The following is a 16,080-nucleotide window of genomic DNA, read 5'->3' as shown; positions in this document are numbered from 1 at the left end:
TGGGCCTCAGGATCTTGACTGGCAGGTGAAAGGTCAGGGAGGGGGTAAACAGAGGCATCACACACACACAAACATATAGAGGCATCTGAAGCATTAATGACATGGATCATATTTTCAATTTCAATTTTTTAAAAATGTTCCTCTGGATCGATTCTTCCAAAGTGAACAGCTCCTCTGAGAAGTTAATAAGACCACTAAAAGCTTCAGTACGCTGCACTCATGAGTTTCCCAACTACATCCAGATTCACTTGTACTGTGTTTCCAGTCAGTGACTAGAGCTACGTGTTTAATCCATGTAAAGAAAAAAACACTTTAGTCTACATTTTTTGCCCAAGCCTTGCCCACCCTCTGGCCACCTCTTGTATAAGAGTATAGTTCCAACCCTACACAGAGAGTCCTACTGTGGCTGGGAGTACAGTTCCATTGTGAGTGACGTCCAAACGCTAACAACTGTGGCAGTAATGTGATATTAACCGTCTCCTCTTAATTGGAATGATGATAATATCACAAATCTGAATAAATATTACAATCCATATCCTTTTCTCAAAAAATATATGAGATAGGAAAGATTGAAAATAAAATCGTGGTATGTCTGCTTTTTTTTCTACAATTCATCAACTCAAGCTTAGTCGTGCAGTATTTGCATTTGTGACACGATGTCCACCTGATTGAAACGTGTCCCAGTGAGGTGTGACAGACCTCCACACGCTTGTGATCTCTGCGGGAATAACCCAGTACGGGTCACCCATGTGGGCACCTGACCGCTCACCAACACCCATGTGTGGTTACTGGGACCAACGCTGCATATCTTTTAATAATAAGCCTGTAGGTGTGTAATTTTAAAGACGCTGGCATCTACCAGGAAGTGGGAGTATAAACCTATAGAGCTGCATTATGGGAATGGTAGGATCTCTGGAGTTTGATTCATACACTAAGAGTCGAGATACTGTATCGGCCTCTGCTGCAGCAATTGTCCCCCTGTTAGTCCCCCCAACCAAGTGCAGAACTTAATCACTGGAGCGGTCCTTTAATGTGCATCTGATGCAAATCTTTGATGCAATACTTACACAGGGGATAAAAACATCTTGTAGCCACGCTGTTAGAATGCTTTTCTGAGACGTAAACGCTGCTATTATGCGTTATATACAGTATTTTACTTTCGGAACAATTTAAGATGCAGCAAAATCAGAGTTCAGTCTTTCTGTGTCCATCAGGGCATTTCTAAATAAGGTCTGCTAAACACCTCGAACACATCATTTACTGGCTATATATTTTTATTTAATCTTATTCATAATCTTTCTATTTATCGTATGTATCGTATTCACTTTATTTTATTCATTATATTCATTCTGGAACAACGCAATGAGTTTGACCATACACAGTACCGTGTGTGTGACCATAATAGTGATTTGCTATAACTAGTGTACAATCCATCTATCTTAGCCATTTCTTGGGACGGTTTCACCAGTGTGTGTGTGTGTGTGTGTGTGTGTGTGTGTGTGTGTGTGTGTGTGTGTGTTTTGCATTTGCCTCTGCGTCCACTGCCATTCCCAATAATAAATTCTAAGAATGTCATCAATGACAGCAATTTCAGGACACCATTAATTACAACCGACGGCTGAGGCTCGGCCTGGTTCTGCACCGGTCTGCATTCACGAGGATCATCTTACACAACATCTACCCCACTGACACCTCAGAAATGGAAAAATATTTTTACCCAAGTGCTGCAAAGCTGGCTTGGCAATTTTAGGCCTCCTATTTGAGTTTTACGAGTTTGTCACACCCGCAAAGTCCGTCTGAGCTTCTGTGAGGGTGGAGAACTGATGTGGACATCAGCTGGTGAGGCTGAAACGGGCACTATGTAGTTTTGCTGGGAAAATTCTGATTCAGAATTTTAATAGCGACAATATATTGGTAAAAATACAAAATCAGGAATAGTTTTGTTCCATTACTCAATGCATAAGCTGTTCTCAGAAATATAGGGTCCCTAGAACACTGTTTGAAGCTAGAAAGGTGGCGAAATAAAAGTCTGTTTAGTAAGTTAATTCGGTATGAAGCTTAAGAGAATTTGTTTGTTTAGGCATGAAAAGTCAGTCAATGAAGTTTTTTTTTTTTAATAAAATTTCTTCCCTAAAACTACAGAGTGCACCTTTAAGTTCTCTGTCCTGGTGTCAGCTAAATAACATGCACAGATATCTGCTGTCCTGTGACAAAACGCTTGGCAATTAGCATATCACAAGAAGCAGACGTCAATACAATGTCAGCAGTCACAACTCATGTTTTCCACTGTCTGCTTTACCTCTAGGTTACTGTATCTGAAGGATAAATCATGTCTAAGATGTGAGGAAAAAGTATATAAGGACCATTAACAGGGGTTAAAGTTCATCACAGCTCATAGTTTTAATCATAGTCTAATTGTCATCTTCTCTAATTATTCAAATGGAAAAATCAGCCTGAGAAAAAAAAAAGAAACAAATTCTCAGCTGTCATGGATTAAGGTAGTGACTGACTGTCTGTTTCTTTATTTCAGTGACACGATAGCGTTTTTTTGCTGTGTTTTGGCCCAGGCGTTGCCTCAAGAAGTTGCCAACAGCTGCCAGCGAAGAGGAAAGGAAAGAATAGGAAATCCTGAAATCCATTCACTTCTTACGGTGTCCCAAACAAGACTTTTATAGCTGCACATAAAGACTTAATCATTTTGAAAACATCTGGCTGTTGAATACACCTGCTAGTTTCTGAAGCGTAGATCATAAAAAAGACAAAGAGCCTACAGCCAGGCTAATTAGTTGAATGTGTTGTCATGCTAACGTTGCTGTTTAGCACTGAACACTAAGTAGAGCTGAGGTTGATGGAATTTGTCATTAGTTTTGCAGGTAATTGGTTATAAATTGAAGTACTGGATAATCCATTTTATAGTTATTGAGACATTTGACAAAAAAAATAACACATCTACCACCGGGCGGCGCTACAGAAGCAGTCAGGAGGGTTTGCGAAACTGTAGAGAGGATCTGGAGATACAGCGAGGTTTAGAAGGAGCCCACAACGGAACATGTGATGAATTCAATGATCACTGCTTCTGTGTTGAGTTCACATCTTTACTGAGTCACAGTTCCAACACATTTCACCAGCAAATGACAGAGGAAGAAACACAGACGGAGGGAACAAAAAAAACTATGAATCACAAAAAAAGAATACAATTTGTAAAAGCTCTCATGTGGTCATTGAAAAATGATTGTAGTTAAAAAAAAATCTGTGTTGTACCGAAAGACGGTGGACACGAGGAGGCGATGATGGAGAAGGTGTCCGGGTGAGATGGAGCGCAGACTCCCCTTCTCTTTGCTCTGCTGTTTCCAACAGGTGGCAGCAGCAGCTCTGATCATGATCAGAAGTTGGCAGATGTTTTCTCTTTCCTCTGGCTCCCCCGTGTGTAAATGTACAGGTGGTGCATGATGTGGATACATTCATGACTGAGGCAGGGACACCGTACACAGCGAAACACACACGTAGCAGCAACAAACAGCAGAGATAAAGGGACAAGAGATGAGAGCAAGTGCAGGAAGGAAAGAGACAAACTTCCTGTCAGAATAATTGATTTTCACTCTCTCTGAGCATTTTCGGTACAATTGCTGATTTCTTTTTTCTTTTTTTTATGCTTCAGTGTGTTGCCAGGCAGGACAGACAGTATAGTCCATCCTCTCATCATCCATTACATAATCTGGATTATTTTATGCTATCATCACCACTTCCTCCTCCTCTAAAAGCCACTCGGTGTCACGGATCTGCTGATCTCGGGGTCAGCAGATCCGTGACACTGTGTGTGTGTGTAACGGGCGATCAGAATCCGCTGATCCTCTGTCACACACACTCGGCCCAGCCGGTCCTCCATCCATCGCAAACACACACATACAGAGAGAAAGGACAGAGTAAGGGTAATCCTCGCCTCTCATCGCAACCAAGTCTCTCTCTCTCTCTCCCTGTGCAAGGACAAAGTCAGCCGTCACTTCTCCGTCTCATTTCAGAGTCTGTGGCTGGCAGTGGGCAGCTAAGAACCCTGTGACCTCCGACCCTAGCAGAGGTCGGATACATAGTCAAAATCCTTGAAGTAGTCCTGCTCCTTGCGATTGAGGGTGCGGCGCTCGCGGGGCGGCGTGAGGGTGGGAGCCTCAGCTGTGAACTCCACGTCAAAGTTGCTGACATCTTCCTTTCCTCCGATGGTCGGGACGAACGGCGGCGGGACCTTCCTCTGAAGAAGGGCCTCCCAGTCCATATTCTGAAACGACATTCACATTTAGTTTCTCACCAAGACGCACTGCAGCAACACTGAGATTTAAAACTCGACACTCACCCTGAAGAAAGGCTGTTTTTTGACATCTTCAGCATCTTTTTCTCCAGAGCCCAGACGTCTTTCAGGATTCCTTCTCAACAGCTAGCAACCAAACAAAAACACAAAGTCACAACGCTTCATCATTTACGTAGAATTCTTTGTGATAATTGAGCTTAAACTTTAAATCAAAACAAAAACGCAAGAGTGACGTGGAGGAGTCTTACCCGTCTCATGATGCCGATGGCTTCGGTGGAGAGGAAGCGGGGATAGCGCACCTCATCGTTCACTATGCTGTCGAAAACCTCCTCCTCATCGTCACCTGGGAAAGGAGACTGAAAGAAAGTGACACACATTATTTTAAATTGCATTACCTATCGTACCTCCTTTAAATCTGCCGTCAACAATCTCAACTCAATTATACATGTCAGAAGGATTCCAGTATCTCAAATATTTATCCCCCCCCCCCCCCATGTGTCACTCAGGTAGAGGCATCACAGCTCGTTCTGCTTGTGCTTTCCACTTTTCTCCATGTGATATCTTTCTGCCTGCTTGTTTCTTTCTGTCTTTACTGAGAGTGCACATTTTCCATCTCTCAGCTGTTCATTCCACTATTCGCTCTAAACACTTTAGGCCCGATCTTATTGAAGGTCAATAGTTCAGTTTTGAGCCAGAAAGCATTTTGGGAAATGGGCTTATTCACTCACTTATAGTTTGATAAAACGATCGATAACACTTAATATAAAGCGACTACCAGCTGCCAGTTAGTTTAGCTTAACATAAAGACTGGAAATCAGGAAAACATCTTTTTTCGTTTGTTCAAAACATACAGAAAGTGTAAAAATGATATGTTTTAAGCGGGTCATGTGACTATATCTTGGCCAGGTCCAGCAACTTCCTGGAGTCTCTGCTGTTGCCTAGCAACTGGTTTGAGTCAAGAAATAGTTGACACACATCCCCCCATATTGAGGTCTAAGTGATAAGTAACCAAAAGTGTGTAGTTACTGTAGAGCTGAAATTTACATATTTCAACATGAAAAGCAAAAAAAAGGACTGCCAAACATCTTGCCCATGATCTTATTTTTAACTGCAACTACTCTCACGTCTCTTGCCATAGATTAGATGCGTTATATCATCTTTGATAGATCTTCATCTCTGCATTCTTACCTCACCGACCAACATCTCATAGACGAGCACCCCGAGCCCCCACCAGTCCACGGCTCTGGTGTATGACGTGTCGGTCAGCACCTCCGGGGCCAAAAACTCAGGGGTCCCACAGAATGTGCTGGTCCGGTCCCCAAAACCCATGCCTCAGTACGAGAAATGAGTTGAGACGAAAGAAAGTGGTGAAGACAGAGAATTATTGAGTGCGGAAATGATGAGCCAAAATAAGTCCTCTACATTAAGAAACTCAATTTCCCTTAATGTATGGAACATTTCCTCATCTAGCATTTGTAGAGGGCCAATATGATGAATAAATGATGAACACTCACCTTCTTTACAGAGCCCAAAGTCTGCTATCTTCACAAAACCGTCTGTGTCGAGCAGCAGGTTGTCCAATTTAAGATCCCTGACACAGAAAAGGAAGAGGATTTACGCCAAATATTGATTGTTGTTAAAAGAGATAGAGTTCATATCCCTTTTGTAGAGTACATGCCATATGTAGAGACAATATGAGTACCCACCGATACACAATCTTATGGTCATGAAGGAACTGCAGACCCAAGACGACACAAGCTGAGTAGAACCTGTTGGATAAACACAAGACAGAGGTTTAATACACCCACTGGTACATACTGATGATTCTTTAATTAATGGATGCATAGACAGACACAGAGCATGGAGCTTTCCAAGAAGGCACAGACGTCCTGTTTCTTCTCTTTAACACACACACACACACGCGCACACACACAGCAGAACTCACACAGCACGTGGCTCAGAAAAGACGTCGGCATGTATGTGCATCATGAGGTCTCCTCCTGCGGTGTACTCCATGACAAAACACACATGTTCTGGCGTCTGGAAACATGCAAACAGGTTGACCAGGAAGGGGTGGTGGGAGCCGTTGACGGTCTCAAAGATCCGCTTCTCACACATCAGACTGGAGACAGACAGAGGGGAGCGGAGGGGGGTGCGTATGAGACAGTAATTACGGTACGAGGTGTAATTATGAGGCGGATGAGCTTCGTCGCATAGCTGGGACTTGAGGTTGAGGTCACCGAGCGTCGCGTACGTTTACCTTTCCACTTCATCCCTCGCGACGATGTCTCCCTTCTTCAGGGCTTTGATGGCGTACTGGCTGCCTGACCGTTTGTATTCCGACAGCAACACCTGATGAGATTTCGATTTTTGTTACCGTCAAATATAATGTTCAGACCAAAACCAACAATGTGTCAGTCCATCTCTCATTTCTTTCCGACTCTGTCTGTGAGATTCAACCCCGAGCTCCTACAGACATGCATTCTTAAAAACTTTAACATAACATACAGTCTGTGTTCATTTCAAAACATTGGTTTGTGCAGCTTTAAATATTCAAAACGATAAATTAGAAAAGGGGACAACAAAGGTCGCATTTTATTTAAATCTAATAAAGTATAGACAGTGAACTGAAGAGAGCACTTTCTAAAGAGGCAAATGTAGCCTTTTGATTTGCAGCGTAATTTTTAGTTTGAGTACCTTTCCAAAGTGACCCCTGCCGAGCACTGCTATCAGCTTGAAGTCCTGCAGGCACAGAGGGCCGCTGTTGGGTCTGAGAGAGAGATTATAGGCAGATTACAGGCAGCGCATGCAACACAACACAACACGATGTCATGCTAAAATGTATCTAATACGGTCAACAATACTGTGCTTTGTAAAAGGCTAACCCTGTCCAGTGTGTGACTCTGACAGGTTTTATTCCGTTTCAGCATCCAGCACATTTCTCATTTGTTGTGACATATGCTCTAATCCACATTAATGATGACTTGGCTTTAATACCAGGTGTTGTAAAAAAGAAGCTACAACACAGGACCATATTGTGTGTGGGGGTTTGTTTCTGCTGTCAAGCTGTGTTGGCCATATTGCAAAAAGATATGCTCAGGTGTGGTTTCTGTGTGTAAGTGTGTGTGTGAGCGACAGATAGGTCCCTGTGTGTCTCTGCACCTGCGTAAAGAGTTCTGGGACAGCGATCTGGTTGGCGGCTCATGAACAGGGACATCCGGCGTAGAAGGGGGCTCAATGACCGGCGTCTGTTCCTGTGAAACACCGCGGAGACGAAGGAGGAGGAGAAGGGAGGACGAAACAATTATGTGGAGGAAAGATGACAGAAAGGGGGTAGCAGTAAAACGAGGGAGAAATGGGGACTAAATGATTTGGAACATCTGTAACGACCTTCAGTCACAGCAGACAGACAGACAGTTAGAGGAGCTCATCGTGCTGTTTGCCAGATCCCCTGCTGGCCGACAGCCTCGCTCCTCCCCTCCTTCCTGTCCTCTCCACTCCTTCCTCAATGCTAATTAGTTGTCTAAAAAACATCAGAGTAATTAATCCCCTAATACTTCAACCCCTATTGAACACACCATCTGCCACAGGCCCTCCCTGACTCTCTGTGTGCTCGCCTAATTCTGTTTGTCTGCTGCTCGGGTCTCTAAAATTCAAATCTGCTTTATTTGTTTCATCGGAATTAAGCACTGTATTACCAAAGCATTTTGCACAAGGTCTGCAAAGCCAGTGTTATAATACAGAATTCAAAAGGTGAGATGAAATTCAATCTATCTCACTTTAGTTTAACATATTAATTCAGAATGATTCGTTTCTTGTGGGGTTCCTCAAGGCTTAGCGTTCGGCCCACTTTGTACATTTATTATATGCAAGTTTTCCAAAACATAAAATGTATCTTGTTATGGTAAGAATTTTAAACAACTTTTGGATACCGTGGAAAAGAAATCAAAGCTTTTTAAGAAATGCTCTGACTGTATCTAACTACCCATTAAGCAAGACTGAGCACGATCGCTGGTGTCGCAAATTTAGTGAGCGGACTTACATAAGTGTCATTGTAGATAAAAAATTATGCTGGAAAATTCATATCTAAATCATGTCAAGCATATATGTTAAAATCTAATTGAACACTAAATATTTATATAGTATAGGGGTAAGGGAAAGCAAAAAATAATACAAATCCCTTTTTTGCTTCAATATTATATAAGTGTCAAGAGCCAATTTACCCACAGAGGCTCTAAAATTCAGATATATGGTTGATAGTATGTATCAAAGAGCTGTTTAAAGTGTGCAAATAGCAATACAATTACTAAGGAATACACACAAACAAGAAAACAAGGGGTCAGGACTAAACAACATTTATAACAGACTATCATAAACAATCATTGTAAAAGGAACTGAACATGTGTAGCAAGCTTTGTAAGTTTGCAAAATAAGTTAATGGACAATTATAGTGTGATAAGAACCACATATTGGTATTAGCATGGTTGACGTCAAATGTTTGGGGCAAAAAGCTAAACTTTCGTCCTACACCTTTTAATCAATCTTTACAATGCTTTTTTTTTTACTGTCCCAGCATCTCTAAATGTCCTCTTCTCCAGTTATTTCTCTTTGAAGTACTTCCTCTCATTCATGGTTTTCCTTTGTGCCACCCCTCCGTTCCTCTCTCCCAAATTATCGCCCTCTGCAGATTGTGTTCCTCACACTGGGAAACAGGGATTTGGCCTTGATCGAATTAAAGCTCCCCTCCATCCAATTACATCTCATTAAAGCTGTCTCCCTTAGTTTTCAGTTCTTCACCTCTCTAATTACTCATCCTCTCCTCTCTCTCTCTCCCTCTCTCTTCTGTCAGGCCCCTGCTCTGTCTTAGATTTCACTACAGCACACAGTGCAGTGGCCTATGACTGGAGCACTGTTCACAAGCCAAAAGCCTCAGGTAGGAAGTGAGCAAAATAGTAACATGATAGTTTTAAGATGCCCATCTTTGCCTCTGCTTCCCCTCTTCTTTGGCATCCATCCATCCCTCTCTCTCTCTCATTCACTCACCAAGGGAGCTGGTGCATCCACCACATCTCTCCTGATTTCAGCTTTGGGAGGTGAGGTGCCTTCCAAATTCAGCTTCTCCACTGAGATTTCTCTGCAGACACACAAACAAAATAAAGAAAACAAATCTGAAACTGTAAGTCAACACTGTGGAGGAAAATGAATTAACGTGTGAAAAAAGGAAATGAGCAATAAGCTCTGTTGCAGAGTACGTTGCCAAGGATCTGAGGTTTAAAAAGCTACACTTGATTTGATAGTGGACATGCAGGCAACTAAATCAACTTTTCAGGTTGGCACTTGGTTGGTTCACTCTTGAGGCTCCATAAAAATGAGGTTTACCATTGATTTATTAACAAAACAAACCAATGCAACCCTGAAACAAACAACTACAGACATTATCCTTCAATAATTTATCGAAAGTGGTAAAAATAATGATGTATAAAATGTTAATCAGGGATTATCATTTACAAATCAAATGGCTGAAAAAGCAACAGAGGTTGACTACTAATAGCACGAAACTTGACAGTGTCCCTCTGCAGTTCATCCCCGCTCTCAGAGCTTTAGATGGCACCTTTCAAGTCCAACTTGTGTCACCAAGAAATGTAGATTTGATTCAGTAGCAGGTAAACTCTGGTCACATACCCTGTGCTGTGTGTGAGTGTGCTGCTTGAGAAACTTGGTGTGTAGGAAGGTGCGTTGCTTCCACTGGGGATGGCGTTCCTCAGCAGGCGGACCCATGTGGCAATGTCCACATTCATCTGACGAGCACGCAGGAAGGCTTTACCTGAGACACACAGAGCCGAGTATAACTGGATGAATGAAAGGTAAAACACTAGAATGACTATTGCTACCACGTCTCATCACTGTTGTATATAGGAAGAGGAAATAAAGAGCATCGATTAATGCCACCTTTACCATCTGATGGAGTCAGGTCAACTGTGGCTTTAATGGCCTGAGACAGTTGACTTGTTGCATTTCCTGGAAACATTTATAATCTCAGTTCCAGAAAATCCCAGCAGTAATTAACACTCAACCTCTTGGGTTTATAACTGCTTTAAACAAGACAGTCATATACCGAATGTGTGAACCACTCAGACGGACAAACACCCATCAGGCCAGAAATTTCTTCACCTTTCCTTGTCTTCAATTGTAAAACCAGCCATTTCAAAGAGATAAATCATGACGTTTTTGCATTTGTTCTAAACACAAATGCATGTTTAAATACTTTATAAATGAGATTGAACAAATGCATGTACGTTGACAGGATTGTTATTTTTATTTTCTCACAGTTTAACATTTAAAATACTTTGATTGATTACTGTAAGCCCAACAAGCAAGTGGGGTCTACTTGTGACTGTCAGATCTACCCAGTCTGTAAACAGCTGGATGATGTCTGACCCTGATGGGAGCGCAACAAATTTTGAAATATATACCGTGGTGATTTCAGAGTGACTGGATTTAGTGTTTTTTATCTTGAACCATACCATGTTCTAAAAGCTGGGATATCTCAGCCCCTGCTGCTTCTTATTTTGACCATTCATTCTAATATAAATCTATTCTTTAGTCTCTTGTGGGGTGTCCCAATGTTATGGAAGACCACGCCCCTACAGGTCACAGTCAGTGCGTTTCCATACACTAGGGTCATAGCTCGATTAGGACATTTAACTGGACTACTGCCATTGTCCCAGTATACAAACACCAGGGGAGAATCCATTTATTGATGGAAGTATGTCTGACTTCACCACAGTAGGTAGCGATATGCACTTTTTTAGCTAGTTGCTACTGGACCTTCATCCAGTTGAACTATTATGTCCCATACCAAACAAGTTTCGAAACGGCAAACGGGCTGCATACTCAGGTGAGACAGGTGTTTCCTTGCCAGTCCAAAAATGTGTGTTTCTTGCTCTAGCCATGTTGATACCTTCATCATCGGATTCTTCTTTTGTTTTTTCCTGGCTTTCTGCTACAGATTTATGCCATGGACCACTTCCGGGTCAATGACCCACGCAGGGACTGTGGTGCATGCACTAAACAAGGAGGCTAGTTCAGATCCGACTATGGTGTATACATGAAAAATAAACTCAACTTCCAACCACATTATCTGGGTGTGTTAGTCTGACTTTGAGAAATTCGATGTAGTACGATTTCAGTGAGACTAACGTTTAAATGGACTTTGAAAGGCTTCTTTAAGCGGGGCTAACGTAATAGTCCGACTTTTTCTTCCATCATGTAAACGTGGTGACACACTTGAACGTACCGTGCTGTTTAGAGAAGACTTTCTTCTGCCTCTGAAGTCGACGGCCTCTCTCTATTACTGGATTGAAGAAAGTCACCTTAAACAAAAACAGTGAGTTAAAATAACAAACTGAAACTACAGTGTGCGTATGGGGTCAAAGCAGACCTAGTGGTACCCCTATTCTCATGCAAATACAGGCTAGTATTCTACCTCTGTGTGTGTGTGTGTGTGTGTGTGTGTGTGTGTGTGTGTGTGTGTGTGTGTCATGTACCTCAGCCAGCAGCAGCCCCTGTGGCTCCAGCTCCAGCTGGATTCGGTGTCTTTGGTTGTCCAGGAACTCTTCCAGCTTCAGGTACTTCAGAGCACACAGGGAGCGGTAATCTCTCCAGTACACTGCAATCTCCATCTCCCTGGACTAAACACACAACACCAACAACAAGAAGGTTACCTGAAGGTTTGTTTTTTAGATCTTAAAAACAGAAACTCAGTAGTTCTCTTTAAGGATGACAGTTCCAGATACAGGAACCTTTTATGGTTACCAAGGGAGTATTATTCTTACCGTCAGTCTTCTTTCAGTCAGTCAAATTTTAGGGCATGTAGGAATGTGTCTAGGGTTGGTGTGGAAATGTAATTTTATAATACAACTTGCAACTTGAATGTAGTCCAAAGTCATTATCTTTAAAGAAAAATAAATCATGAAATCAAACCCAATTTTTGATTTTAGCATTCACGGTCAGCAGTTTCTTCAGCGATAGTCCAGTTCAATTTTCTGCATAGTTGACAGTGATTCTTTATCATGTCCTCTATGTTACCTCTACCTCTATGTTATCTCTAAAACTAAATGTTACAACTAAATTGACCAATGACTACAGAAAAAGCGGCTTCAGGTGACAGGCTGCAGCCCTCCAACTCCCCAGCAAGGGAATAAACTGTACAGTGCCCTGCTGGTCTGTAGACAAACTACTTCTTCCGCTATCTGCAGCATGAAACCAGATTGTGGATGAAATTATATTGACTTCTTTATTAAAATGGCCTGAATTTATCTTCTGTTGTATTTCTAAAGAGGGAGCTTCTAAAACAGTGTTTGCTGCACTTCACCATGTCTTGTATTTTTACATTTTTTCTTACAGGGACTCAGGTACATAATGAGGAGCTAATTTCAATTTTCTCTCAATTTTTTTCTCTGCTGTTTCCAATAAACCAGTGCTCATTGTGAGGCATTTTACTACCGTCTGATGATCAGTGTCTTTTTGCAGCATAAACACACACATACATCTGCAAACTGCTCATTTGAGCTCAGGCATTATTTAGAGAAAACTGTAAAAATAATCAATAATGAATGTTGCAGCTTTTCTTTAGAGACTTTTGCAATAACACCATAGTGAAACTGTGTGATGAATCACGCTGTAACAGACTGAGAGTGTGCAGCGTCTTACTCTCTCCAGCTCGACAGTGAAGGTCTGGTCCCAAGCCTGATCTCCAACAGTTTTCCAAACTGTCTGACCCACCACTGTGTTCTCCAGCTTCAGCACTGCGCTCACCTCCGCTGTACAACACACACACACACACACGCTTCCAATGACTATGGAATTACTTTCAACCGAGAGGGATGTGTATGGGAGGACAAACAGGGACCTTTTAAAATCCATGGATCTGAATTTGTTTCTGTAAATATCACAAATGTGCTTGTTAACAATTAAAACATAAAATAAAATAATTTTCTTAAATGAGATAAATAATGAACGTTCTGATGTATTGGAAAGAGGCGCAATGAGCCCACATTATGATACATTAGAACTGAACACATAGAGTGAATCTAAGGGCACCTGTTCAAATTCAGAAAATCAAACACTTACTGGAGAGCTCCTCGTTCTTGCCGGGGATCTTGAGACTCATGCTGCTGGTGCTGCGGCTATAGAGGCCACTCAGTTTGAATGAGGAGCGTCCATCTCCCGGAGAGTGAGAGGGAAGAACCAACGGGTTTGCTCTGCTCCGCCCTGGGACGACCTCCAGCAGCCCTACACAGCCCAGAAGACGCACCTCAAGTGTACCTGGAAGGACAGAGAAGTGTCTTTAATAAATATGACCTTGATTTATAAAAACAGTGTACGAAAGAGTAAACAAATGCATGATGCAAGTCTTAAAAAGAAAAAATTAACTAGAAATGTAAGCAAAACATCTGATTCCGTTCTTCCACAGTGTACTGTAGTAATGGTGTCTACCTGTGAGTGGTGACGGTTTGCTCAGGGTGCTGTATTGGTTGTGGACGTAGGGGGTGCTGTGGCGGGAGCTGAAGGCCGAGGAGGAGGCCAGCACTAGCTCCTCCTTGATGAGGCAGGCTTTTGGATGATCCTCGGGCAGCTCCACCAGCCTCTGCTCCAGAGAGCACCTGAGCAGGTCCAGACGCTGGGACGACTCGCTCAGACCACACTGAGCCTGCACACACACATTTAAGGATATCTGAGTGTTTTTCTTTGTTTTGCTTTTTTGTTCTTTATTTCTTTTCACTATTTTTTTTGTTTTAAATGTCTTGATCTTGGTCGGAAATTAGGTCAGGACTGATGAGGACTGTTGGTTTTTTCAAAATTACAATTTAAATACATATAAATCACTATAACTTGTGAAAATGATAAAGAAAGTGCATGCTGTGCTCCTTTTGTTTGGATCAATGTTTAAGTATTCATCAGAACATGATTCATACTACACTGGACCATCTAATTATGTCTTTAAAATCATCTCCTGTCAGCTCTCTGACCTCAGTCATGGCCTTCTTGTCTTGGACCTTTCCTGCTCCCAGCAGCCTCATCATGTTCTTGGCCCCCTCAGCCATGGCGTGCTCCACGCGATAGTGATGCCACAGCTCCTCCACGCGCAGCTCCACCCCACACAGGTCAGGCTTACCTGGGACACAGAGTGAGGTTCAGTTAACAGTGGTTGAACGATAGCCAAATGCACATGCTCACCAGCTACTTGCAAAATGTGTCATGTCCTCTGTTTGATGCTGGGCGAATAGTGTAGAAGCTTTAGTTATGGCTGTGTTCAAGTTAACTATGTGGTTAATGTACTTAAACTATGATCTTTTTCTCAACCTCACCAAGTGGTTTTGGTGCCTAAACTTTAAACTTTAAAGAAAATGTAGACCATTTCAAACTGTTAAATACGCAACACACTTATTGTCATCTATGTATGCCCTTTTCGTATTGTGCAATCAGGTACCATGTTGTGGGCAACAGTACACCACTACTGTACAGACTTCTTTTTTTAAAACAAGCCGTCAGATGTGGATGAAAACAAAGCTGATGACACCAGTGAAAATGAACCAAAACCGTAAAGGAGTGGGCCGGAAAATCTAAACCCTCTCACAAACAAATCTGATCATGTGATCCATTGTCCATATGAAAAATATTGATTACAGCAGCTTTGAGGCACAGGGGCTGAAGAGATAGCAGGCAGGGGAAATTAAGGAGAATGGCGAGAAAATAGATTCCCATTAGAGGCTGGAGCCTGAATCAGTCAGCTCGCTGTCCTTTCCAGGATCACGGTTGCTCGTTCTGCTGCTCTGAGCTTTTTTTCTCTTCCCTGCTTATTCTCCCTTTCATCTCTGACTCCTTCCTTCCCACCACTTCACCCTGTCGTCATCTCTGACTCAGTCCTTTCAGTCTCACTCCCTTCCTGGCTCCCCGCGTCTGTCCTGCCTCCTCTCTAACCTCTGTTAAATGAGGCATGGCTTTTAGTTGTTGGGCAACATCAAGGGGATGCAGGAACATCAATAAGGTTCTAACCTGAGCGAGTGAGAGGGCTGTAATGGACAATGTGTGTGTGTGTGTGTGTTTGACTGAAAGACTGTGCACTGTGAAGTTCTGAAGCAAGAATTGATCCATTACTACCCGCATCATAAAATATGCAGTGTTTATAAGCCGAAAGAGTGACAGGTAGGATGAAAGTTGGATTGAACGATGCAACTGAGGATAAAAACAAAGAGCATGATAGGTACATTGGTTGTCCTCAGACTGCTCCGTGGCCTGCATTGCCTTTCGGATCTGCATGCGGATGATGTCGATCTTTGTCTTGCTGTCCTGCAGCATCTGCTGAGCCGTCTGGAGAAGCTTCTTGTCCTGTGGAGAGATAGAAAAAAAAGGAGGGGATCAGGGAGAGAGTAAAGGAGCACAGACTGGATATTACAGAGTAGTAAAGTGAACGCAGTGAACGGGAGTAATGGCTGACTTCGAGCCAGATAAATACCTTGGTACCTCCATTGGCATATATTGGGATCATGTTCTCTGCTCCCTGTTTGACCTTCAGCTCAATGTTTAGCTGCCGCTCCAAAGCAGCGATGCGGTGCTGGTTAGCCGATGTGCGATTGACCGACCCTGGAGACTGTGGGGTGTCTGGGCAAAAGAAGTGGTTGCATGATGTAAATAAACTACTACTCTTGATTACGGCAAAAGCATACAACAGTTCCTGCCTTTGCAGCTGTTGGTTTCAATTTATGCCATTGTGAAGA

General features: G+C 42.5%; 1 protein-coding gene across 4 annotated transcripts in view; it reads right to left on the bottom strand.

Moving 5' to 3' along the window:
* Nucleotides 1-3,081: 3,081 nt before the first annotated feature.
* Nucleotides 3,082-16,080, bottom strand: part of pkn1b (protein kinase N1b) — a 34,384-nt gene continuing 21,385 nt past the window's right edge. For all 4 annotated transcript variants that reach the window (XM_030408075.1, XM_030408078.1, XM_030408074.1 and 1 more), the window contains 20 exons: nucleotides 15,819-15,964; nucleotides 15,571-15,691; nucleotides 14,332-14,477; nucleotides 13,799-14,012; nucleotides 13,433-13,627; nucleotides 13,013-13,122; nucleotides 11,848-11,991; nucleotides 11,598-11,673; nucleotides 9,983-10,124; nucleotides 9,344-9,434; nucleotides 7,463-7,554; nucleotides 6,998-7,070; nucleotides 6,561-6,652; nucleotides 6,246-6,422; nucleotides 6,007-6,069; nucleotides 5,815-5,891; nucleotides 5,489-5,631; nucleotides 4,549-4,656; nucleotides 4,346-4,426; nucleotides 3,082-4,270 (listed from right to left, as the gene is read on the bottom strand). In XM_030408075.1, coding sequence (XP_030263935.1) covers nucleotides 4,067-4,270; nucleotides 4,346-4,426; nucleotides 4,549-4,656; nucleotides 5,489-5,631; nucleotides 5,815-5,891; nucleotides 6,007-6,069; nucleotides 6,246-6,422; nucleotides 6,561-6,652; nucleotides 6,998-7,070; nucleotides 7,463-7,554; nucleotides 9,344-9,434; nucleotides 9,983-10,124; nucleotides 11,598-11,673; nucleotides 11,848-11,991; nucleotides 13,013-13,122; nucleotides 13,433-13,627; nucleotides 13,799-14,012; nucleotides 14,332-14,477; nucleotides 15,571-15,691; nucleotides 15,819-15,964 — 2,495 coding nt within the window. In that variant the 3' untranslated portion in view covers nucleotides 3,082-4,066. The remainder of the gene's footprint in view (nucleotides 4,271-4,345; nucleotides 4,427-4,548; nucleotides 4,657-5,488; nucleotides 5,632-5,814; nucleotides 5,892-6,006; nucleotides 6,070-6,245; nucleotides 6,423-6,560; nucleotides 6,653-6,997; nucleotides 7,071-7,462; nucleotides 7,555-9,343; nucleotides 9,435-9,982; nucleotides 10,125-11,597; nucleotides 11,674-11,847; nucleotides 11,992-13,012; nucleotides 13,123-13,432; nucleotides 13,628-13,798; nucleotides 14,013-14,331; nucleotides 14,478-15,570; nucleotides 15,692-15,818; nucleotides 15,965-16,080) is intronic.

The sequence above is a fragment of the Sparus aurata genome, chromosome 23, assembly GCF_900880675.1.
Source record: "Sparus aurata chromosome 23, fSpaAur1.1, whole genome shotgun sequence".
In the NCBI taxonomy this organism is placed as follows: Eukaryota; Metazoa; Chordata; class Actinopteri; order Spariformes; family Sparidae; genus Sparus; species Sparus aurata.
This window is presented reverse-complemented; position numbering and strand designations above follow the sequence as displayed.